General features: G+C 28.6%; 1 protein-coding gene across 1 annotated transcript in view; it reads right to left on the bottom strand.

The window, feature by feature from the left end:
• Positions 1 to 462: 462 nt before the first annotated feature.
• The window catches only part of LOC105834522 (Kv channel-interacting protein 4), a gene marked incomplete at its 5' end in the record, with an annotated part of 30558 nt that continues 3655 nt past the window's right edge, over positions 463 to 27365 (bottom strand). The window contains 4 exons of the mRNA XM_028192240.2: positions 463 to 1244; positions 7436 to 7648; positions 16247 to 16320; positions 22025 to 22213. Of these exons, the coding sequence (XP_028048041.1) occupies positions 1134 to 1244; positions 7436 to 7648; positions 16247 to 16320; positions 22025 to 22213 (587 nt within the window). The remainder of the gene's footprint in view (positions 1245 to 7435; positions 7649 to 16246; positions 16321 to 22024; positions 22214 to 27365) is intronic.

Genomic DNA, 27365 nt, shown 5'->3' with positions numbered 1-27365 from the left:
GGACTACGAGTACACATATGCATACATGCACACACTCACACATACACACACACATATACACACACATTTACGTAAATGTACAATACATTACAATTTGAAAATGAATGCTGTGTTTTTATCGTCTTGATACATAGATATAACACAAATATAAAACACAATCTTCAATCGCTTCTAATCATTGTGTTCTTTAAGACGTATTCAATAAATGTATAAAAGAATATTAATAAGAATAGAGGAAAATAGTAAAAATACATTATTTAATACTTTACGTAAAAATTTGTCTATAAAAAAATGTATATAAAAACCAATTAATGTTAATTTAAATTTTTTTTATAATTAAAAATTAAAAGTGCGAGTAATATCGTGCATAAATTTTAAAAATACATTCTTAATCTTTCGCTTATATACAATTTACACAATACCCATTTGATACAAAGATCCATTTCTAATTCTTCTCGTTTATTTGCTAACCACTTCGTACTCACTAATGCTAAATCTTTATGAAATTGTTACAACTTTGCCAACATTTGACAACTTTTCAGAGATCCATTGCATACGTTCTTTTTGTAATATCGTAGATGTCATACGATATCGTCATTTTTTAAGCAAGTTCAAGTAAAATAACAAAATTATTTTATCGTCCTAATATGCTCGTTATTTGCTCCTCTCTCCAATCTGCATATATTTTCTCACATTTGCAGATATCTAATTCTACAAACATCCTATTTCTAGGAAGAGGGAGGCAGGACATCAATCGAATATTCGTTCAGTTTTTGTTTCTATCACAAAACAACCACTTTTGTAATTTTTTTTGGTACATCTAAGTTGCAAATTTCGAGCTGAAACACTCCATTTATATGTACCCTTTTATCGTTATATACCTTTCTTTTGCATATATCTAGAAATTCCACTGAGTAGATTTTGTTGAGCTAATGCGCAAAGTGACGCAATGTCATCTCTCGAAACAATCAACTCTGAAAAATCGCATATCAGTCGCTCCAAGACGACAGGACACACTTTGAGGAACTTCTTTCCTCTCTGGTCCAAGGAGTTAAGGTACAACATTGAGCGATTTATTTCCTAATCGAGTGATCCCTTCAAGTCCATGGCATATATTGCGGACGCGATGAGTGTCAGAAGGCAGTATCTAGAGCAGCCATATTAGTTGAGATATCTGGATCTGCTCGACAAGCCTCCAAAAACTCGGATAACGTCACTACGCCGTCTCTGTTCCCATCCATTTTCTGAAATAAAATTTGATGAAATTAAATTGTATCAACTACTGATGAGATATTAGCAATAGACTTATTCCAAGCTAATGGTAAGCTTTTAAAATAAAAAATATCTTTTTTTACATAAAGTAATTTAAATAAATAATTTATTATTAATATTTTAATAAAAAATATTTGCTTAATTTTTTGTTTCTATTACAAAACAATTATTTAACAAATAATAATGTGCAAGTAATAACAAATTAGAATATATTCTTAAAAATTATAACATTAAAAATCTACATTGTACTGTTAGGTACAATGTAGATTTTTAATGTAATCGGCTTAAATATCGTTACGTAATGAAACATTGTGTCAAAAAGTTAGTATGTAAAATGTTATAATGGTATTATGTAGATTTTCTGTAGGAAGATACGAAAATCCGCTTTATGAATCTCTTTGTTTTGCATCATGGTTGGACACTGATATTCGGATCCTCATATCTCGCTCTAACATGATTGACTGAACTATGAATGAATGGAATTACTATGAAGCTTAAACTTGGAAAAAAGCATCACGTTGACCTAGATTGGAAGACCACCGCTGACGTATATCCTAAGACGGTATACGACGACGAAAAAGCATGTAGACGTTCTCTCACACTTCCGCATTTCTACGATGGTATGCCAATGTAAATGTATGCGTTACTTAAAGTAGAACTGGTCGACCACGGTCACGCTAGAAGTTTGTTTCTACTACGTCGTATGTTTTAACTATATTTTTCAATATTGTCCTCGTGTGACGTGTAAGTAATTTTTATTTTAATATTATTTAATATTATTTAAAGTCCATTCTTTCTATTAAAATAATCATTAAAAATTCAAAATTTGTTGAACCAAATTGTTACAGTTCATTCTTTCCAATGCAATTAATCATTGATAGCACAATGTGTAGTACGAATAAATATAGTTTGATCAAAAGTGCGGTCTTCGCATATTTATTCAAATATATTTAATTGGAAGGGGCAGGTATTATCGGACGTTAATTATCTGCAATTTATGGCAATCAGGTTAATTTACGGAATAAATAACATCGAAAGTCGAGGCTCTGGCATTTCAAGTCGTGTAGCGTGTATGTTCGATCATTTAGATTGTACGATGGTAAATCGGCTATTGGCAGATGCGACTCGCAAAATTATTATTGCTCTCGCACTGTGAAACAGAAAGCGTATGCGTGGGTGGAGCTTGTTGTCGTGTACCGCTGGGATTAATTGGTATCACGACTTACTGCAAGCTAAATTGTGCATTATCGTAGTCTTGTAATTATATTATAATCAACAATAATCGTCGGAAATATGGGGTATATAGGATTGTGTGGAAATTTAGGAGAGAATCGATAATAATAGGATCTTATACTGTCATTCATCAATTTAGTATGTCAAAGAGATAAGCTAGAACTATATCCTTCATTTTAAAAGACAATACCATTGTCCTTTATCATATATAGGTTGCTGCAGATCCATTGAATAATATTTCAGAAACAATTCTTTTAATAATTTTTGACAAAACAATTATAATTTTTTAGTTTTTAAACTTTCAATGATAATTAAATTTGTAAATATATCTTTCACATTTTATATTTTCTTTTATTTTTCATGTTCTGATCTCTTGTTCGCGAGTGACGTAACATGAAAACGATTCAATCATAAAACCAAAAATTGGCAAGGTAGCCCATTTTTCTGGGATGAGAAGTGCTAGAGAGCTGGCTGCGCAGTTTCCAGAAACAATGGGACGGATTTAATCGTTATCTGGAACGAACGGTGCTCAAATAAAGCTCGTTTTTAATTAGTGCTACGAATAATGCAGGTATTCTGCGACGTTCGTTACCTTTGCTTTCCTACTGATTAATTAGTATCAATTTAATTGAAACAAACGTTTTTACGAAAAATTTAGAATGGATTACTATTTTGTTACACAAAGAATAAAAAATTAAATCATTTAGTCGAATACATATGGATATAACAATAGAATGTACATATAGATATACTGGATATAATTATACGATTAGAAATTGATAAATACAGATTTAGATACAGAAATTTGGAAGAATAATTTTGATTATAGTTAAAATTTTTTAATGTTTATCAATAAAGAATATTATATATTATATATAATTGTTATCTTGTAGTGTTGTGTGCAATAACAAAATATTTTAAATAAATGAAAAAAAATATATATAATTAATCAAATCTCTTAAGTAATTGTATACAATTACATTTGCTATTTTTAAAGAAGTTATCTAAGAATATTGATGGACTCTTACATAAAATTGCGAAGGACAGGAGCTATTCTTTCACCGCTTTTCCACGAGCGCATTGAGAATCTTCGTAAGCGTTCAAAGCCATTGTGCCGCGGTTAGAAGTTTATAAAGTGTCCACCGGTCCATTTTTCATTCGGCTGTATTCATGGCTTGGGGTTAGCTTTAATAGTGCTTTATCGTTATCCTGAAAGGATCTCAAAGATAGACGAAAAACTCAGACGTACCGTATGTTTTACAGAAAGTTTATTAATTACATGACTTTGAAAACTTTATTAAAGCTTATTGGCGTGAGATCCATCACGAAATGAAGCAATTTTAGGTTTGAATCCTAGCTAGGAATAACATTTTTTGCAATGAGTTTATAATTTTTATTTTACAATTTTTGAAAATACTTATACTACTTATAGCATTGTTATTAAATTTGACAGTTACAAATTAATATGAAATATTATTTTTAGCCTTATAATTATTTTTAGTTTTATTGTGTTTTAAATCTGACGATATATTAACACGCAGTTTATAAAACTGAAAAATTATATTTAATAATTGATATAAAAATATTATTGAGCATCAAGATCCAATCCGTTTTGACCGAGCTGTAGCATAGCGGTTTTTTATTTCTTGTTTATTATAGCTTACTTCATATAAAGAAGTATTTGCAATAATGATTTCCATTATTGTATATTTCATACAACTGTGAATTCTGTAATGTTTTTTTTTTCAATAGTACTTGTCAAAATTTTAAATATAAAAAGATTAATTTACAAGTAATAAATTAATTATTAATAATGAATAATATTATGTGATTAACACATATATACATATATTTATGCGTTAATTTTAGCACTCTTGTTTATTAAATCATTAACATAAAGACAGAGATAGTTTATATGCACTTTATATGCAATTCTCATAATCAGTATAATTAAACGAAAACTCCTACGTCACCATACGTAATTGGGAAAACTATTCGATTAATGTTTATACGCTCACTTCATTAATTTTTCTCCACTAAAGATGTTTAAAGCAGTGGTTCGTCAGAATGATGGACAAGTACACAGTATAAATAGAAAATTGAAAAAAATCGAAAAAAATTTAAAGCAAAATTTGGATACATTCAAATAAAATATTCGTATAACTTTAAAAAATGTATAATAAAAATAAAAGAGAGTAGGGGAGAGAGAAAGAGTGTGTGTGTGTGTGTGTGTAAAAATAGGTCCATAAATTCATAGAGAGGATACATCATGAGATTTAATTACTTCGGTTTTTACACAAATTAAAAAAAATTGTGTTCGTATGTCCGTTTACATATATACGTTTCTTCTATTTCTTTATTCTCTTATTTATTTTTTAAGTATGAATTGTGAGTTTCTTGTAAAACTTTATTTATAAATCTTATTACCAAATTTATTTATTGGTTGAGAATACTTTAATATCGCACATATACAATGACAAAATAAAACTTTTCCTATTTCAAATATTCATTTTTTTGTCTATGCTTTACGTGACGCATTTCCTTCTTTGTTATTATATCTCATCTTATTTCTGCATCTTGATTTCATTTGCTGCATTATATTCCTTTGTTCGAATATCTTTCTTTTTCTTTTTAGCGAAACAAACTTCAAAGCATCCGTATTGCTACCGTGAGATAAGAACATGCCTGAAAAATCGTTTGACTGTTGAAAAAGTCTTGTCTTGCGCCGCATTCTTCAAACTTTTTAGCGAAAGTCCTGGATCGATTTATCTACGTACTCAAACGTTAATGTTCGAAAAAGGAAACCTAGAATGTCTGCAATATATACATCTGAGTTGTACGGTATTTCATTTCTTCGTCTAGAAAACGGAACATTAATACTGACTACATATTTAAGAAATTTTTTTACATATAATATATATTGGTACGTTTTTAAACGAGAAATTTATTCATATCTTTACGTATTAATAAAGTTCACATTTATATTTATGCATTTATAATTGATTATAATCACGCGCGTAAATGTAATAAAACAATTTTATCGGCAATATTCTCTGCATGCGTCGCTACATGATGTGGCAATACGGCACTGCAAATGATCATTCATGTAACAGATGTTATTGATATTATGACAATAAAGTTTAACCACAAGTAACATCTGTTACACAGAAATTTAGGTAGTTTCCAATTTCGTGGACGTTTCGATTTACGGTGAATTGCAGAATTGATTGCAAGCTGACTAATGAATTACATCATGCGAATCAAAGAGAGTCTAACCATAGAATATCGACAAGTATTCAGGAATAACACTTAATTGGATAGTGAACGATCGATAGTTCAACAGAAGATTAATATACCGATTCAAAAAGCTTTTACGCAAGTATATCTTTTCATTTTTCAAGAATATTACGGTTAAGTAAAACGTATGTATGAGCATAAACATTCTCCTTCATACTCTTTCTCCTCCTACATTAAAATATATATGTATAAATAAGAATCTTGTGTGTTCTCTGTGCATATCATTTAGATGGATTATAAGTACAAAGTTTTTTTTTGCCTTTAATTAATCTGCTAATAGTGAACTCTCAAGAAAAGAGATTAATTTTTCTATCTCCTTTTTAGAAGTTCATGAAAGTGATTAAAATCCTCGAGCGTCGTGTTTATTATATAACGTGTGTCAGAGCGCGGGAGCTGCAAGTTAGATTGAGAAGCTAGCATAGTTCCTTGAGAAAAGCCCTCGGGGCCTTTGAGGAACTGAGACCGCAGGCAATTAGAATTTAAACTATCTGCGTATATATGTGTAAACGCAAGACGCGCGGTTTCGAGTTAGAGCTTCATGTCGTAGTACTAATCCTATCTCTCTTATGCTGTTGCGACTGCCACATACGCGACCACGAGTGTGTACACGCATATCGGTGTGCATGCTTCAAAAGCAGCAGCGCTAAACAAGACGTTTACCCTTTCTGGTCGCGTCGCTTTTACCGTCGAATTTGCGTTTCCTTTCAACGTCAATGCGAGCGCAGGAAGCACCTCAATGAATTTAACCCTGACTACATGGAATCGAAGATGAAGATCTTGAAACGTGACAGCTTAACATGTTAAGCAATAATTGATTACGAAACTAGCACCTGATCTGAACTTTCGTATTTTTCAATAGTAAAATCAAATTGATTATATAAAAGAACTTCTTATTGCCATTCCCTTTCTTTAAAGCTTTATTTTCACGTCTACAGAAATATATAATTTCTCTACAACAAATAAAAAAATGGGAAAGTATGCTCTTTGAATTTTTTATACTGGTATTTATCGCGTATTTTACAACACAATTGTTTTACACGTGTTTTGCGCAGTTCGATTGTCAGCGCAATTCCATGTATCGTATCCTAAAAACGTTAAACTCTTTGAACTCCATTTGTCATAGGATTGATGAAGCGTATAGCTTGTATCGGGCAGACAGAAGACACGTCATCCGCGTAAATTGTCTCTGTAAAACAGATTGCTCCTTTTTTCGCTTGTAGCGGCGGAGAAGAGACCGAGTGCACTGCGGACATTGTCATCCGCAGCTAACAATGTGACAGCTTCTAAAAAGAAAGGCTCGTTCCTGTCTCGTGGATACATTCTCTGCAGACGCTCGTTTTCTTTCATTAAAGTGAACAGATTATCGACACTCATTGCACGTTTGAAAGAGATACGAGACTCATTAATTTAAATGTTACGCTTGTCCAAAGCTTCGCCAAATAATATTTTTAATTTAACGTCTTCTTTTTAATAAATTACAAATTAACTATAAATTTATTAGGTTTTATTTCTGTGTCTAAATAAATACTTTTCGAAAGAATGCTGTTAATATCTCATAATATTTTCTTATAATATATCAAAATTTGAATTTTTTTAATGAATGAGTGGTTTAAAGAATTTCTTATTTTTCTACCTGAAACATACGGTCCACTTTCTCACGCACACCCTCATGATCCAAGTTGGGATCAGAAAATTTTCCCATCAGCTCATATACGGCAGTCACAATGTCCGTCATCTCCTCCCTCGTGATACACCCGTCGCCGTTGATATCGTAAAGAGAGAATGTCCAACGAAGTTTTTCGTCTATTGAGCCACGAGATAGTATACTCAAGCCCGTAACAAAATCCTGAAACATAAAAACCAGTATTGACTATAGCAGTGGCACACGTCGTCATAAAAAATTTGAAGATGTATGTTTATATTTTATAAAGTATATATGCATGTAATATTTAACTAGGATTATAATGTACACATCTCTTGCACATAATATAAACTGCTTATTTTTAATTCTCTTTTTTATTTTATATGTTCAGAATATCGTCTATGAACGAAGGCAATGGAAATAGAAGGGTCCTACAAAAATTAACCAAGTTTCAAAAGTTAAATTTTCAAGAAACAAAAAATTTCTCATTTTTAAATTGTTCAGTATAAAATATGGTAATTCTGGACATATAATAAGACATAGTTGCAAACTTTAGTTAATATTTTATTAAATTAAAAAATATATCTAGGCTTGTTTCGTTTTTGCGGGAATTTTATATTTATTAGAAGTGAAGATGATATTCTGTTAATAATTAAAATTTTAAATTGAAAACTTAACATTTTCACTCGCCAATATGTTATTCAATCAATTCTAGACTAAAATTCTAGACTAAAATATCTAATAATTAAAACGCGAGGATATTAGAGCTGCATTTAATTATGTAATTGAATGAATAATACTAACAGAGAATGGGATAAACTTTAGTGCCTGTTGGTTGAATAACGGTGCGGCGCCGAACTTAGAATGAAACGTACAGATGCGAACACATACCGCACGAGATTTGTGGTCGCGTGGTTATGCAACTTGCAACACCTGCTACTAAGTTATGTGAGATCGAAAGATGCGATTGCTCCGTGTATTTATCACGAAGCGTTATTATTTCCGCTTGTACTCCATGCTTTTTGCTTTCAGAGCTGAAGTATCTGAAGCATATTTAAGTAAGCACATCAATAAAAAGAAATTATAAGAAGAAATTTATTATAACCATGCAGAAGTTTCAGAAATCTAATCTAATGAATAAAGTTACAAATTTAATAAAAACTTCTTTTTTCTTTGCTTTTGCAAAAAACTATTAATTAAATAATCATAGCTGTAATAATAATATATAGTTTTTTCTTAAATATGTAAAAGAAAAGCACAAGCTTGATTACTGATTGTGAGCGCATTCTTGTATTTACATTAACGTCGTGGCAACGCGTTCATGCAAATTTTGTCATATAAAAAGAGCGTCGCAATAAGAAAAATTGGACAACAGCTATTTCAGAGAAATAGGTCGCTCGCACAAAAGCAATTTAGACACAGAAGGATGTTAAATTTAATCGTGCTGTAATTGGGCAAATAATGGCGACAGCGTGTAACGCGTTGCCTCATAGAAGACAAACTGTGCTATCAGTCAGCTAAGTTACGACGCAGAAATCCCGGTTCGTATTAATATGTACATGTGTAAGCGTGAAACTGCGAGAAGTTCGCGAGCATTGTTCGAGATATAGACGCACATCAGACGCGTAAGTAAAGCCATAAGTAATAGGACTGGCGGCGCTACGTTCATTTCTGGTACAATTACTATGGAAATTTGTCTAGAATTTCGAATGTAACTATAAAATACAGAACTGCGGTTTAGTTCTATTGTGCTACTTATACTAACTCAAGTTCGTCATGGGGTGAGAAATACATTAGGGTGTAGTCATTCGTGTACATTTGTAAGTTTATAGTGCACAGTAAGACGTAACGTGAACTTAATGTTTGCGGTTTTGCATGTAATAGTCTTCATAATTAAAATTTACACAACAGATTTTAATTATCCACTACGGAGAGAGAGAGAGAAAGAGAGAAAAAGAGAGAGGCTGAAAAAACAGTATCAGAAAATTAAGTAGAAATTAAATAAAATAGAATATCTATACGCCTCTTTGTCTCACCACATTTAAGTGCTTTCCTTTGAATGTAAAATTTTAAATTAGTTTTGCAATAAAATTTATGTTCAATTATGGGAAACGATATTACGGATCCCACTCGCGATTATCTCTCAGGGCTGTTCCGATCGGGCGATTTATGGAGGAAGCCACTTTGCTAATTACATTTGGTAGGCTTTGATTTTAATAAAATAAAACGCAATGTTGATAAGATAGTATACAAATAAACATATAAAAAAATACTGGAGTTGAAAAATTTAACGCTTATCATTTATGCTATACGAGTTAACTTCAAATGATGTAATTATGACAATAAATAAACTCCAATCACGAAACAAAATTAAAAATATCAAAAATAAAGTTACATTAATTATTAAAATAATAAATGCTGCCTTTAAATTGTGGTAAAAAAACCAAGTACTCGACTTTATCGGATAATAGTATTTCTGAGATCAAAAACCATATTTGCTGAAAGCACTGTTAGCTTAGCAAATTGTATCAGGCGGTTACGAAGAATAAAATAATGTCAGTGAGATGAGAGGACAAAATAAAAGTAGACATATGAGAGTTTAAAGTTTTTGAACCTGAGATTGGAATTAAAAAGATCTGTATATAAAAATTAAAACAACAGAAATATAATTTTTATAGTTTCTTAAATAATAATAACAACAGAGTGTTATATTCTATACGGGAAAAATTTTACAGTAAAAATTATACTAACTATAATATATATAATAGTAATTATTGATCTGACTGAAGAAGAAAGTTCAGAGAATTATACCATAAGTAATGTAAATACTACTATAGTAATTTGATGAAAAACATAGTAAAAATTTTCATAATTCCTTCCTGGTTTGCGCTTATTATTTATCACAGTAATTCTTACTAAAATTTTCTCTGTGCAGTGTTTCACTAGTATGTAATTATAACATATTATTAAAAAAATGTGTTACAATTATGTTACAATGCATAAAAATAACACAGTAAAGAAATATAAAAAGAAATTAATAAATAATCTTGTCGACCGTTTTTCATGAAATAATTCTTATAAAATAATAAGTATTAGAGAACTTCTTTTTTAAATTATGTATTAATACAAATTTTATTAATAATTATATTATAGGTACAGTGTATGAATAATCCATATTAATTAATAACTCATGTGTGATTAAGAAATACATTTTAAAGATTATAATAAAATTAATATACTTAATAGCAATTTAATTAATTTAATTAATTTATAAAAATAAAATATTTTTTAAATTAAATAATTTTACATGCGTTAAACATTTTTTCTTAATAAGATTTTAAATTACAATATGTTTGTGTAAATCTTATTATATAAAAATATAAATAAAATGTTACAAAATTTGTAAAAACTTTTATTATCAGCACATACTAACTTAATTAATTTATTTTTAAAAAGTTTTGTTTTTAATAACCATGTATTTCTATCTTTTTCAATACCAAGTTGAAACTAAATTTTAAAATATAGGCTACCGTTTTGGGTTGAAGCGGAAGAATGACGTAGTATAAGGGGAGCAGAAAATCGCCAAATGCTGTATATGTTCTCCTAAAAGATCTAAACCCTGACATACATCATACTTGACGCCACTTAATCTTACTTACAGTCGAAATCCATGGTTTCACGCTTTGTGTCACTTTACGTGTTTCCACGCACATTGTAATTTAAAATTTTTCATTTCTCGGGGAAAAAATTTAAGAAAAACTTTTCAATATCCTATGTTGACATATATAATTATTCCATAATATTAATTTATTAATACATATATACAACATTTATATAATTTGGAATTTATAATAATGGAATTCTTATGATAAATAAACTATATACTGATTCGTTCGGAAATACAAAGATGATGCGTTTAATATACAATATGCAAGCATTATAGCAATAGGAAATCAAAGTTTGCAATTATACGAACGTTTATATATGGCTGACCTAGTCCTGACCATCCAAACAAGGAAATGTCCGAATAAATATCGATTGTTGATCCAGGTCGCCGTGATTATATCGAGAGTCAGGAAATGACAACAGAACTCTACTCAATTATTCGAGGATTACGAACAATGAAGAAACTCAACATAAATTTAAACAAATTAAATACATGTATTTAACTTCCAAAATAGTCTTGTTCAAAACTTTGTATTTTGCTATATTCTTAAAATTATTGGATTTATAACATGTTATTTATTTCAAAAAAGTGTAACAATTTTATGCAAAAATTTTGGTATATTTTATTAAGTCTATTTAAGAGTAATATGTTTAATAAGACAAGTCTTTAATAGAAAAATATAAAGTATTATAATAAGAAATTATGAAACTATTTTTACTTTATAGTGATAATTTTATATCTTTCAGTTTAACTTTAAATTGTTAATTTTAAGCTTAATATCTATTTCAGTGTTTAAAATTAATGAAATATTCGAATACTGCATTATGGATAATATAACAAAGTCATAATATATTATAGTACATACAATTAATAAAACATTCTCTCAAAACGATGTTACACAGATAATATTATAAAATATTATATTTTAATTTTAATAAAATTATAATATTGTTTAAGAAAATGTATGGCTAATCTTGCATTATACTATACATGTGATGAAAATAAAACTTCTAATTGGATGATGCTTAACTGTTAAGAATAAAAATTTACTTCCATATTTACAGAAACATATACAGTCTATAACATAACTCATTCTACATCGAGAAATGAGGTCATTAAAAAAAGTAAATTATGTGGAAACATTTATTCCGCAATGTCAGGAACTTGTTAAAAATTAAAAATAAATTAATTCCTTCAGTTTTGTTAAAAATAAAATTGAACTTGTTTTGTATATAATTCGGTAAAATTTTGTTATGTCAAATACATCTACTGCAATATATTATTTGTATTATTAGCATGAATAAACTATTTTGCAAAATTACTATATATATAGAGAGAGAGAGAGACTATTCTTTTGTTTTTATTTATCACAAATACAATTTCCTATTGCCATATCTAATCAATTGGATGGATGCGCAATAAAAACTGTTATATTTACAATTTTCTTAAATGACAAAATTTTCTCAGAGTATAGAGATTTTACAATAAGATTTATTATCCAATTTACAGTAAAATCAATGTCAGTGTGAACTTTTAAGCAATAAAGCACTCTAAGCATAATCAGTGAATTCTGTTCTACTTTATTTTTATCTTTAAATTTTCGTATTAATGAATTTAAATGGAAATGTGTTTGATAGATATTCCATTTTACATGAAAATGCTTTTCAACCGTTTGACACAGATGCACATGTAATCAGAAAGCATGCAAATGATTTCAACAGCAAGTGTCATAATTTTTAATCACTATTGGTTAGAGTGCTATTTAATAAGATCTTTTATATTTTACATTTTATTAATTAATTAACTTTGGCAGTTAATTAATCATAATTTTTAAAAACCCGATTTTTAAGAATCAAATAACGTACATTTAATGGCTTTATGTGTTACAAAACTTTATATATAACTTCATATATAACAAAAATGTTCCAAAATGTGATATAAAGTTAATTAATAAGATTTTCAGTTCAATAAAAAGTTTTATTAACATTTTGCTTCAAATGTTCATGAGCTTAGAATTCCAGCTAAGCAATAGAACAAATAACAATTATATAATTTGCATAACTTCAAGTTGAAAAAAAATTATAATGCACATAAAAGAAAATTTGCAATTTTTTTGTTTTAAATTATAGTTGCACTGGTATAATTTATTATGATATACGATATTATTAGCAAGATATATTACGATAAAACATCACTATACATATCATAATTGATCATACTAACTATACTGTTTATTTTACAAAATACATAAATAAATTCATAAAACTGAATTGCAATTAGCTTTTAAAATTCTATGAATGCCATTTGATTAAATCGCCGCTATATCCGCAGGGAATGTTGCAACGTTAAAAAGTAAGGAGGATGAGGAAAGTCTGCCGCAGAATGAGTCATATTTAAAAAAAACAGAGAGCTTTGTGAGGCATATGATAGTTAATTAAAAGTTCCGGTGACGCTCGTTCTCATATCTGCTCCTCTTGAAGTAGATTTACTCACAGTGCACGCATTTCTCCAGGACATAAATGCTAACAATGCTTCTTTTTTACTACGTTGCACGTTACAGTCAGACAATTTCCGTCGTCGTTGCAGTTTATGATTTTGACTTCATTTTTTGCCATGTTCACAAACGATTGAAACGTGTATACCGGCAAAAATTAAAAATTCCAGTTGTGCGTCATAGAAGTAAGAAATTTTATATATAATAGTAAACAACACAATAATAAATTAAGTAACAATTATGTGAACCAATGTAAACTGCTTGTTAGGTAATCATGTATAACTTGGTGGATTTAAAAAAAGAAATTTTATAATGGTTGTTTAACCGTTTAACCAATAAAAATACGCGTTCATTTCTCAGTCGCAATGCGATTAAATCTTATGGTCGTCGGATTTTTTGTCGTTGTTCAAAGGGAGTGATAAGTGGACGGGTAGAAAGAATAAGGGGAAGCTCGAAGATGGAGGAGGTCCTGTTGCCCACACGTCGAGAGCGAGTGCACTCTAGTAAAGTATTATCTCGAGAAAAGAGGAATGGTAATCCTTCTTTCGTGCTTGCAGATCTTAGAGTGCGAACATAAAATGCGATTTAAGTCGCAATAGAACCCTTTGTATGTCAGCAATATTACAAATAAAATTCAGGAAATTCATTAAAAAAAATAACGTATACATTGTAACAAGAAAACTAGTAGAATAATATTTTTGAAATTAGAAAATCTCTGGATTATCAAATATAGTTTTATGTTTGCTTTTATTTGAAAAGAAAATTGGGTAACGCTTCTTTTTAGTCTTTTTAGTTTGCAAAACTTATTTTGAGATTATATATCAACATGTATTGTTTATGATATAACATTTAAAGTTTTTTCTTCTTTCTTTATAAAAACATATGTATGTATTTGCGAAATGTGCTATCCGATCAATAATTTTGCTGAAAAAATTATCGGCATACAAAATCTCATATACAATATGTTCGAGAAAATAGTTCTGTTTTATTATAATCCTGCTGTAGACGTGAAAATGAACTTGATATTAAAGCACGTGTGATAACAACTTGCGCGCAGTCCTTAAATATTCACGTTAACTTTTCATCGTTACAGTCCCCTACTGTATAACACTAATGACAACTATACTGAAAGTTTGTCGTATACTGCTCAATAGGGAACATGTTCACCAACAGAGATTCCGGTGAACTTAATTAAGCACGGCTGAATATCAAAGGTTAATATGAGAACCTTATCACGAATAAAAAAAAGGATGACAAAAAGTTTACATTGAATCTAATGATATTCTAAGAAAGTAGAAGCATAATTTCAATTATACAAAGCACAATTCTACTTCAGTGATTCAGATTGCATTATCTTAGTAATTACGACGACTTTTACCTCTTTTATCTTATTAGTTTCCACAACTTTGTCTTCAACGAATATATTGTAGTCATCCGCAAATTGATTTTAGCACTTAAAGTCGAATAATGGCGAATGATTTAACTATCACTTGCTTTAATAAACTTACTTTAATTAAATACTTGTTATGCATGTATAATTAACTTAATCTGTAATATACATATATATTTACTTAGAATATAATGCGTTAAACATTTATATGTAAATGTGAATCTAGATAATTATAATGAAATTTAATTAATAAAAAAATATTAATTAAATATAAATAATGCAATAAGATAAATTCTTATTGTAATTTATATGCATTGCATATTTTATGAAAACTCTTTTTAAAATTAAAATATTAATCAGTGTATTGCATGCTTTTACTATTCAGTAATTTAAATCTAACTAAATATTCAACGGTAGAATCAGGCGTTAATTACATTATTCATTTCTAGCAGCTTTATTTAATTGCATATTTGGTGCGCTAATTACCGCTAGTCGTACATACGAAAACTGCGGTTAAGTACTATTTAATTTTACTGTTTTCTGTAAATATAATAAATAATACATTTCCGACTGCAAGATAAGGTACTGGATAAGACGTTTTTCTCTGCATTTTTACACTTTTAGATGTCAAAAAATTTTTTAATATTAATAAAAAATTTTGTTTAAGAAATATTAAAAGAGTTCAGATTGCAAAAAAGCAGAGATGTAACATAAACATCTTTAATTATTAATAATATTGCGGACAATTATTTATTAATTTTTTAATATCTAATTAATGTATGACAAATAAATAGAAATATTTGTTCAAGTTGTTCGTTTAACCCTTATGTATGAATATTTGTTATTCACAAAAGCATTGAAAAGAATCATAAAGTCTGTCATAAATGTCTAGAACTGTAGAAAATAATATCATTTTACAGCTTTCATAGCGTGCATTTTACGAGATGTATATCATGATACACGTTTCGCTTCAAGAACTATAATATTAATTTGCATTACATTGACCTGAAGAGCTAAATAGAATGCCAGATTGATTTTATGCATGCTAACAACTTTCAAAGTAATATGAAAAACGATTTCAAAAGACGAAGAAGGTGGCGAATTATGCAGAAAAAATAATCAACCATTACTGCGTTATAAAACTATGAAAGATATATAATAGTTATTCCATGCAATACAGTGATATATAATTGTCTTATTAAATTTCGTTACAAAATGATTAAATTTTATGTATGCAATGCATAAACTTACCTCGAAACTGAGAAGCCCGCTGTGATCCTGGTCCAAAGTATTAAAAACGTAATGGGCATACTGGCTTGTATTGGCTATAAAAAGAAAATATATATATTTAAAATATTTTTTATGTACTTGTACATATTTTATTTCAATTTTACGTCTAATTTTTTTTGTCAAAATAGCGATTATATAATAATAAAGCGTACTAATTAATATTTAAGTTTATACGTGAGTATGATGCGAATTGAAATAATATTTGAAAAGCTTCTATACTAACTTCTGTATTAATATTATTACTATTCTATATTCATATTAATACCCATGTTATCTAACATATCAAATGCCGATTTTAACATTTACTTGGATATACTTCTAGAATTATAAATATAACTGAACTTTTATAATATAAGTATATAAATTCTGAAAATATACACAAGATATTTTCAAATTAAAAATCGAAGCAATTTGAATAAAATTTGGTATTAAAATAGAATTGTATTTCGCAAAAAGGAATTCGCAGAGATGTAACAAACAATAACTACTTGAATTTCTTCATCCGTTTGACTTTATTGAAACTAGAATACTTTTCGATATTCATTTCGTTGAGGAAACAGAAGTATATACAAAAGTATTTCAATTTGCCTCTACATATATTGTATATGCAAACATACATACATACATACATATATATATTTTTTGTGTTAATATACAATATATATGTACATATATATATTCACAATACAATAGATAGATCTCTTAAACGAGATATACAGATTGAGTCTATAGATGACTCGTAAACGGAATATTCATTGATGTGTATTAATAATTTCCAGCCGAAATAACGCGAGTACTTCAAATTTAAAACGAAGATTTATACAGGTCACTCACACACACACACACAAACACACACACACACACACACACACGCACGCACGTACGCACACACATCAAAATTATCACACCATATATCCGTACTGTGTTGATTGCATTCTTTTTGATATTCTTGATAAGATTTATCAAAGATTTTATGAAAGGATTGGACAAGTTATATTACTTTTTAAAGTAGTGATATTTTGCTGGCATTGTTCTAAGTATAGCATATATGTAACAATTTTGAAAAAAGTAATTTTTAATTAAGGATATAAAAACTTATATTTAAATTTATGAAACATATATATATATATCTCAGAGAAATATAATATTTAAAAGAGAAATTATAATTATAAATTACTAATTTTTATTCCTTTATTTATCTCTCTCTTTCTCTTTCTTCCTTTTTCTTAAAAAATAATATTCATAATATAATAAAATTTATAATTAAAACTTTTTTGTCGCGATAAGAAAATTTCAAGTAATATTAAGTATTATTACATAATTATTATTACTCAACTATTAAGCATTGTTTTGTAAAGAGAAGCATACATTTTAGATACGACAGTATAGTAAATGTTAAATTCTAATTGTCTATTTAAGTTGAAACTTTAGATCTGAAGTTATCAAAAGGATTCACTTGAAAATTTGCAGCAGTTCCTATTATACTTCAGACATGCTAAGCTACGTCATCGGAAAGCTTATCAGGAAAGACCGGGACATGAAGTGCATTAACTTGTACAAGTTCGATAACGTTTAAGATCTACGTGCTTGTGGAAAACGTGCTCATTCGTAGATGTAAAATTTGAAAATCAATTTTCTTCACTTCAAAATGTTCACGATTCATAATTTTTATAAAATATGTTAAAAGTAAATACATACACTAAAAAAAATGTAATATATTTAATAAGCTATGTTATTGCGGGCTGTCAATTACAGATATACTCAATACAATAATATATGCTATTGCAGTATCAACATTGTACTTGCATTAATAGCAAATATTATTGTATTAAGTATTTTATGTAGTTGGCAGCCCGCAATCACATATGTTATTGGCTATATTACATTTTTTTTTGTGTATATATAAAACATTTAAAAATACATTCAAGGCACTGCAATAAGGTTTAAGCTACCTAAAAATCACATTTTTTATCTTTATACAATATATTTCGTGCTTTTTTCCAAAAAATATTTAAAAATTAATATTTGTAACTTTTTTTACATTTATTCTTTAATTTCTTTATAATATAAAAAATAAGACTATTCTAAAAAAATTATTTGAAAGTTAAATATGTTTTATTTGTACAATACAAAAATATTTATTTTTTACTTAATTGTATCATTAAGATAATTTTACATATATTTATCAATGATTAAAGGATCTAAGATTTTCCGTTACATCTTGGATAGATAAAGCTATAATTATAATCTGCACATACAACTATTATCAGAATGTCCTCGGAGAATTGCGAAGTTGCAATCTTCGGGTGAAGCGTCACGTATTTCACACCTTGAGTCATATATACATACAAATCCTGAATGCACAACGAGCAAAGTTATACTCGATCGTATATACATATATAGAGTTGAGTATGAAATAAAGCAGCATCTTTGAAATATATATATATATATATATATATATATATATATATAAAATGTTTAAAATTATCTGAATGTTTTATCAAAAGGTTATTTTTCATATAAGAGAAAAATATCAGATATCAAACATGTGGCGAGACTATTACTTTAAACATTTTTACGTAATTATATTTTATTATATTTGATAAAGAACTGTTCTGAATCGTTCATATTACGTTAAATATGTTAATATTATATACAAAGTATGTTCACTCCAATATCGTTCTGTAATTCTTACATATTTACGTATATGATATTTTAAAAAGAAAAAGTATAAATTCTTCTATAACATTAAAACCATTTCTCAGATATTCCAGCTATTTCTTCGTACGTATATAAATATCATCTATATTTTAGGTGCATATATAGCTATACAAATCTGAAGATATAAATAAGAGATGTATTACTTCACAAAATACATGAAGCAAGCACAGGAAGCAAGCAAATTGCTCTGCTTCTGTTTGAACTAACGAATACGAATCGTGAATCGTTATCTCCATGGAGTGAGATTTATCGCGATGCTATAATTCACCTATTCGACTTTTGACTGTCGAGGATCTCCGTAATGTTCCTTTATTGCGTCGGCCCCCGTATTCGATATCAGAGGTATAAATTTCGCGTGCTGAACTGCACGCGCAAGTTTCGGCTACCCTCTTGGATTTTGCCGGAAGGGTTTTAGATAAGTATAAACATGTCTATCTCTGATAAAAGAGACGGTCGCTAAGAAGGTTTGACCAGAAGGTTTATTTGTATGCGGTAACTTTCACATGATTTATTTTTTAAAATGGTTCTCTCAATGTGTATTATAAATATATACGAGATAAAGAAGAGACTTTTATAAAATTTTTACAATTTTTGAAACATATAAATAGTAGAATATTCGTATTTATATTTCTCTTATATATAATAAACTCCATAGTATAAAATTACTTCAATTTTTCTTCTTTAAAATAAATGCACATTGTTTACAAAAGGTTCGGGCAAGCTATCTAAAACAGCATTACGAATGGAGATCTAATTGAAACCTTTAATTTAATGACCATGCCGTGCTGTTCTTGCTTTGTCCTTGCTTGCCCAACTGCTCGATTTATATTTAATTAACGAAGCGCAATAAATAAACCGGCAAAATGTTTCTTCTGTAATTTAAAAAAAGTGGATACTTTGACTGCATACTTTGGTTTTCTTTCTTAAATAAAAGATTGTATAAATACAGAGAATTGCAAGTAAGTAATTAACATAGTTTTAAAAAAAACTGATAATTCATGTATTCTTTTAGAAAAGTTTTAGATATAGAGCCGTATTTATCTTTTCTGTCAACACAATGCAACACTTCACGGTAAAGCGGAACATAAATTGCTGTAAATTGTAAAATAGTAGGCGTTGAAGCTAGACGGATGCCTGAACCATCGTCTATTCGAAGATTTTTTTTCAAGGATTTTGGGCTTGATCGCTCGTAAATTTGCTCGATCGACCCTCCTTTTACGTCAGGCGGCAAACAAATCATGATATCAATCGACACTATGCCTGCGGGTGTGAAACCCGACTTTCTGTCGATAGCAGGAAGCTTTAAACATCTCTCGCTACTGTAAGATCTTTATAACTGCTTTGAAAAGTTTATTGTTTTTTTTTCATTTTATGTTTAAACTAGATTTCTTTAAAAATTATTCTAATTTCTATCGATAGAAACTGAATGATATTAGTTGCCTAACAGTTGGCTAATAAAGTTACCACATAACAAATTCGAATTAATTGAACAAACAATTTGCAAATCGCGAAAGAATTTGTCGCGAATATTTAGTGGCCGTAATACTTGATGTCCCCATATATCATGGTAAAGCTAATTGATTTTAGTTAAAACGCAGTGCGACGGATGTAATTTCCGAAAATGCGAATTTCATCGTGTTAATGCGCGGAACGCGCGTAGTCATGGATAACCATATCTCTCACGCGGATGAATAAAAGCGAACATTTGAAACGCAGTGCCACTTTGATCTGGGGAGTTCGTTACCATGGCTACTGCAACCGCGTACGACGAAGGGCCGCAGTTATCCTGGTTGTCGGATTGTTCTCTTTCCCTCTTCATGTTGATGCTTTTCGACGCATCGCCGATGCTGCCGTCGCAACGAGGAAATTTAAATGCGAATAAATGCGCGGCGAATAAATAAACCGGTTACTATATTGTCGTTCTTTTGGTAAAATAAACAACATCTCTTTGGTTTCTGGGAAATTTTTCTGCATCGTTAGAGAAAAAGCTTCGTGTTTATTAAAGACACATGTATTTAAAAAGAATAAAAAACCGATTAAAAATGTTATAGTTAATTACATTTTCTATATATTACAAAATTTATTGAATCATTTATTATATACTACACACTAAAAATGTAGATTACAAAAATAAAATTAATGTTATAATTGTGAAAATATAGATATTCTTCTCTTTCTCTCTCTTTGTAATTTCATATTAAGATTATTACAAATGTGTAAGTAAAATAAAGATTATACATATTTTTAGATAGTTTTCAAAATGACTTTCCACAATAATCAGAAATATGCGTGCTTTTTGTTAAAATATTTAGTTACATCGTAAAATATTCTACTAGCATGGTATCTATTTCGTGATACAGTATATTCGCATTTTTTGTATGGAAGAAAAATTTTATTTGGCTGGCCTGAGAGATACCATATGCGCGCGTAAAAACATATGGATAATATAAGTAACGTTCAAGGTTGGGTAAGTTAATTTTTTTTAAATTAAATTAAACAATTATAATATAGATCATTAAATAAATTCAATATTTTACTTGTAAATTAAGTTTATATAAAATAATGAAAAAAATATTGTTTTTATGTAAGAATTTTTTTTAATTTCTTTCTTTTATACAGATAAAATTTAATTGAAAATAAAGTTCATAAATTAAAATTTATGTATTTAAAAAATTATAAAGTAGAAGTTAAAAATTAAATTATTTAAAATTAACTAAGTTAAAAGTTATTAACTTTATAACTTTATTATTATTTTTTACTTTTTAATTATTACTTAATCCTGGTAATAATTACTCTCTTTTCCATTAAAATTTTAAATGATAAAATATATACATATAACAGGTAAAATTTAATTATCCTTTCATTAATTAAAAAATAAGAAGAAAGAAAATTTAATAGTTTTATAATTTTTATTATTACTCACACACTAAAAAATACTCATAATTTTTGCATTATTTCGTAATTGTTGCAAAAACTGTCACAACAAGAAAAGTTATTACATCTAAAATTTGATCTCACCTCCTTGGGGAAAAAACTGCGAATAGATGCACTTGAAAGTATCCTCTCTGACAACTCCCGTAGGACATTCAGCCTTGAAGCCACGATATATCCTCTTCAGTTCAGCCTCTGTGAATCTGGTCGCTCGACAAAGGCTTGCTAAGGAGTCTGGTCTGTATCTTGGTGTTTGCTCTTCTTCGTATTCCGAGTCTGTGAAATAAAAGCAGAACTTGTGTTAATCGCGGAATAGAAATCGGCAAATTCCATTCATGTATCGCGAATCCGTTGGACCGATAGAAAGCTCTAACAAGATTAAAGAACTTTGTTGAAAACTCAAGACAGAATGTTACATTTTACTGAGATCCTATAGGGATGATATGAGTAGCGCAGCTATCAAAGCGATATTTATAAAATAGACAAAAATATATTATATTATCTAATACGTAGAATCTACACTGTTCTTTAAAATATTATATACATCTTCCAAACGATAATTTTTTTTTCAATTTTATAAATTATTTTAGAAATATAAGAAAAATTTATCTTCTGTAATTTTAAATCAATATCGCGTTGAAGAAAAATATTTAATATTTTTTAAAAGCTTTTTATTAGTGTCTATAATATTACAAACATGTAGATGTAAATAACAAATAGATATACAATTTTAAAATGCAGTATAAACTGATATTTTGTAATTTATTGCTGTCAGGTACGAGAACTGAGTATGTAAAATTTGCGAAATAACCCTGAACCGGCATACCACTTTCAGACGTTATTGCAGCACCAGAATCCGATATAACTTGACATCGCTTCCCTGCTACTATTTTGGTACTTTTTTTTTCAATGTGTGATACATCAATCGATGTGAGTGTATAAAGCCCGGATTCGACGACACATTGCAGTTGCGAATAGAAATCTGAGATTGAATTGCAAGATTCAAAATCTCGTGTAATATTGCAATCGTCTGCAATATTATATTACCTGGAAATGTTATATCCTAGTATTGATTCTCAGATTTTAATATTTAACTGTTGCTTATCATTTTTCTGTTTCTAGTAGAAGAAAAAATTTAATATTTAATATTTTTAATGTACATTAAATTATAATTATATCAACGAGATTTTCAAATTATAATTTATGTTTGTTAGAAAATTTCAGCATTTTTTGTACATCAAATTAATATCAAGAGAATAACAAATAATAAATTACATTTGGAATTTATATATATGTCAAAGAATTCATACATATTTTTGTCCTTCTTACATATCTAGACGTATAAGTTATATCTTATTCTTTTATTTTCTTTGACAGTAAGACAAGAAAAAAATTTATAAATTTTATGTTCTATTTATTAACGTAATTCTTTAATAACAATATTTGTGAAATACAATTTGCAAATCCGTCATATGCTGTTTCGATTGCCAAGTAAATATTTGTGTAATAAGTAGCTCACAAAATCTGTGGAATGCAATTCATAAAGTTCCACATGGGATATGTGAGTGACCATGTTGCTTTATTTCCCATGAGATAGTTTTTTTTATCTCAGGGAAAGGTCGCCGAACCTTTAAAAAACCTGAATGTAGAATGACCTTCGGTGTAGCAAAGTACAACGTTTATGAGGTCGGTAGGAGCGAAATGCGAGCAACCTCGACGCGCTCGAGATTTTGTAAAAATTGCTCTTGCTTGTAGTTTGAAAGCCATCCGTTCTATATCTCATGTGACTGCTCATGCAATATTTATAGGATTTCATTCAACATCGCAACGTCGTGAGATCAAAGATGAGATGAATTTTCGAATCGCTTGCCAACCTGGCAATTCAAGCAGCGTATGACGGATTTACGAACTGTATTTTGCAGATATTACTGTCACTAAAAAATTGTGTTAATAATAGAATGTAAAATTCGTCTAATGATTCATTTTTTGTTTTATTTAAGGAAAATCTAAAAAAAAGTTTTAAATATAAATTATCTATAAATACTTATCTATGCAAGAAGAAAAAATGTGTATGCCATTCCTCAATAAATGAGGACAGTGAGTATATGCGCAGAAGAATAAAATAGCATATATATTTCTCTTAAAATAATTTAAATTTTAGGGTCACATTTATAAGAAAAGATTTTATATTACTATAAAATACCTATACATATATAATATATAAATTGTCTATATTAAAGAAAATACGAGTTCAACATGTTCACAATAATATAATATTCATGTTGTAAAAATCAATACAATGTATCAATATTTTAAGACCCTTAAAATTAAAAATAAAAACTAAATTAAATTGTTATATTATCTATTCAGAATAAACAATTTATTTGAATAATATACAATTTGGTATATGTTTAAATACTTAACAATTTAGTCTTTTAATGCCTTTTTTCAAAAAATATTAACAAGTTGTTAAAAAAATGAAAAATAAAAAATATAAAGAACTCTTATGTTTAAATGATTTTATATAAGCAATTAGAAATATGGATCTGAATTGAATTTAGAAAATAATTCAGAAAAGAACAGTTTTGTAATGTCGCCAAGAAAAACTTGGTATAATTATGCGATATAAAAATATCTTGCATTGTATTTTTTAAACGGAAAATAAATTTTCGTTATTTCAGCCGATATAAGTGACCTGAATGAAGTGATTTCGCAATAAATCCCTTCCACATGGCGAAACACTGCCGCGCGCAGAAGTGCGCAGTGAAAATCGAAACGTATCGTGCATACGATACACCGCTTTCATATAGCACGGAAGATGCGGGATCAGGGCGGAAAGAGAGATATCTTTGCACTGCTTCCATACGTATACATAGAAGCTTACATTATGTTCTCCATAGGAAAGGTTACGAAAGTACGAGAGAAGGCGGGAAAGTAATCCAGTGTTGGAATTTAAATCGAATAGTCTTGTTCCGACAGTGCCGGATTCCTCAGATTCGATCTACAGACAAATGTGACGCGCTGGAAATAAAGGGCAAAAACGAGGCACGGTGAAAATTGGTGCGAAACTCTCTCGCGAGGAAAATGATAACAAATGCCCGGGAAGAGAACATCTGGTATGTATTACAACTTCAGTAATTTAGTTTTGGGAGTTTATGTCAGCATGAAATCAACTAAGAAGAATGTGCTTGCATTATTGTACAGAATTCTGCAAATTTTCACTAAATCACTGTTAATGTTTCTAAAACTAAATATTTTATTAATTAGAAACATTTATAGTCTAAATTATTATATGTGCAGTAATTATAGCTCGTCACACCTCAAAATTTTTAACCATGACAAAAGTCAACGCGACATAAAATAACAACAGTGTGGTTTCAATAATTCTAATAAAAGAGAACCTTTCTCTTTATTGCGCCTCGCAATATATATAATATATAAAATTCTCTCCGTAGAGAATTTTATATATTACTTGTATGTTATTTTCTTTAAAAACAATAACCATTGTAGAAAGAAAAAAAATTCTAAATTTAATCCAGACGAGGTTGCTTCCGTACTCTACTTTTTCGTGTCATATACTCTTTAAGCAAAGGGTCGGTTTGACCGAGCGTAAATAGGGTCAACGGCGAGGTAACATCCGTTCGACCCTACGTCTCATTCCGGACGATGAGTCCAGAGGAGAGATGAAGACCGAATTGTGGACTTCGATGGTTCCTCCTCTTTCGAGATATTGGATCTGTGCTAGGGATGAAAGGCATTCCTCGCGGAATGCATCCGTTGCCATCGGATAGGCAGGATATACATCGGTCTCTGTTTCTTGATGAAAGGCTGAACTATTGGAGTTTCGTCAATGCGTTCATCGACAGTGATCCCGCAGGAATCTATTATAGGTTGGCAAATTGAATGAGGATATTTGACTATTATAAATGATTTCAGAGAGATTGAAATAGATATTTTTATATGCGTCTTCTTGATATAATTTTTAGTAGTTTAGAGATCGTGTGATATAAATAAGGAAATTACGCAAATGGTTGTTTAATTATGTCTTTAAAAAGTGATAATAAAATATCTCGATAAATTAAAAAAAATACTTTTAACATCCTCCTGTTTTATTCTTACATATTGAAATTTATAAAAAATGAATAATTGTAGATTATTCCAATATTCAAGCTTTTTAGGTTGAGCACGATAGGATTTTACATAATCAGATTAATTTATACGACATCTCGCATAGTCTTGTCTTTTTTTAACTGGTTGCATCGAGAAGGAAATTTGATTATATTAAGCAGAAATTCTGTTAAATTTTCATGCATTTTTGTTATTAATGTGTGTCTATTCTAAATGACAACTTTAATACATATAGAAATTTGTTACTTTAAACTTGTCTGTACTTAAATTTGTCACTCTTGTTTTTAACTTTACTAAATTATTAGCATTTTTATTATGACAATGAATTATATTCAATTCATTATTCAATCTACAATTTTATATATAGTTTTTATTTTTATATAAAAATAGAGATAAATATAAACTATTAAAAATTGCAGAATATTTTTATTTTAATAAATTTTATTTTAATAAAATTTAAGTAAAATAATGATACACGTCATGTTTTGCAAACAAAAAATTTACACAAATAATTAAAAACAAAATAATGTTTTACTATAATATCTTTTAATCATTTTGAAAAGAATTGTAAAACTTTTTATTTTGGTAAAATAAGTATATATACACAAAATAGATATTAAATATTTTTACTTTTACTTTATTTTTATTAATTTTTTCTCTTATATTAATAAAATTATTTTTCATTCAAAGCATGCACATATCAAAATAATTTATTTCTGTTGACACACACATTTCAAATTGTGTTGAATAATTTTAATGAGATTTCCAATGAACAGTTTTCTTTATAATTAATTCATATGCTAAAATTTTTTCCAAGCAATGGATTTAGTGCTTATTAAAACTGCTCACAGTGCTCAGCTAACAATGTACGTGACTATGGTCATTTTATGTTGCGCAACCGTTCTATCACCGTTCCGTTATTTTCACAGCAATATATTTTATTCCATCTCATTCAAATGCAACTGCGATCAAACAAAGCCTCAATTAATTATACGTGGTCGAATGTAATCGGAATTATATGTCGCTTAATACTTGACTATGGTTGTATCTAAAATACGTAGTACATGCATGTATAGTACTAGCATATTAAAATCATCGTATTTATAAATTAAAATAATAATAAATAAAAGTATATTTCCTTTATGTTTCTATACAAATTATATTTTTATATAAATTATATACACTGAAAAAAAAGTAATATATTCAATAAGATATGTTATTGCGGGCTGCCAAATACAAATATACTCAATACAATAATATATGCTATTGCAGTATCAACATTGTACTTGCATTAATAGCA

Source organism: Monomorium pharaonis, chromosome 1, assembly GCF_013373865.1.
Source record: "Monomorium pharaonis isolate MP-MQ-018 chromosome 1, ASM1337386v2, whole genome shotgun sequence".
Classification (NCBI taxonomy): domain Eukaryota; kingdom Metazoa; phylum Arthropoda; class Insecta; order Hymenoptera; family Formicidae; genus Monomorium; species Monomorium pharaonis.
The sequence above is the reverse complement of the archived record's forward strand: the minus strand, read 5'-3'. Positions and strand labels throughout refer to the sequence as shown.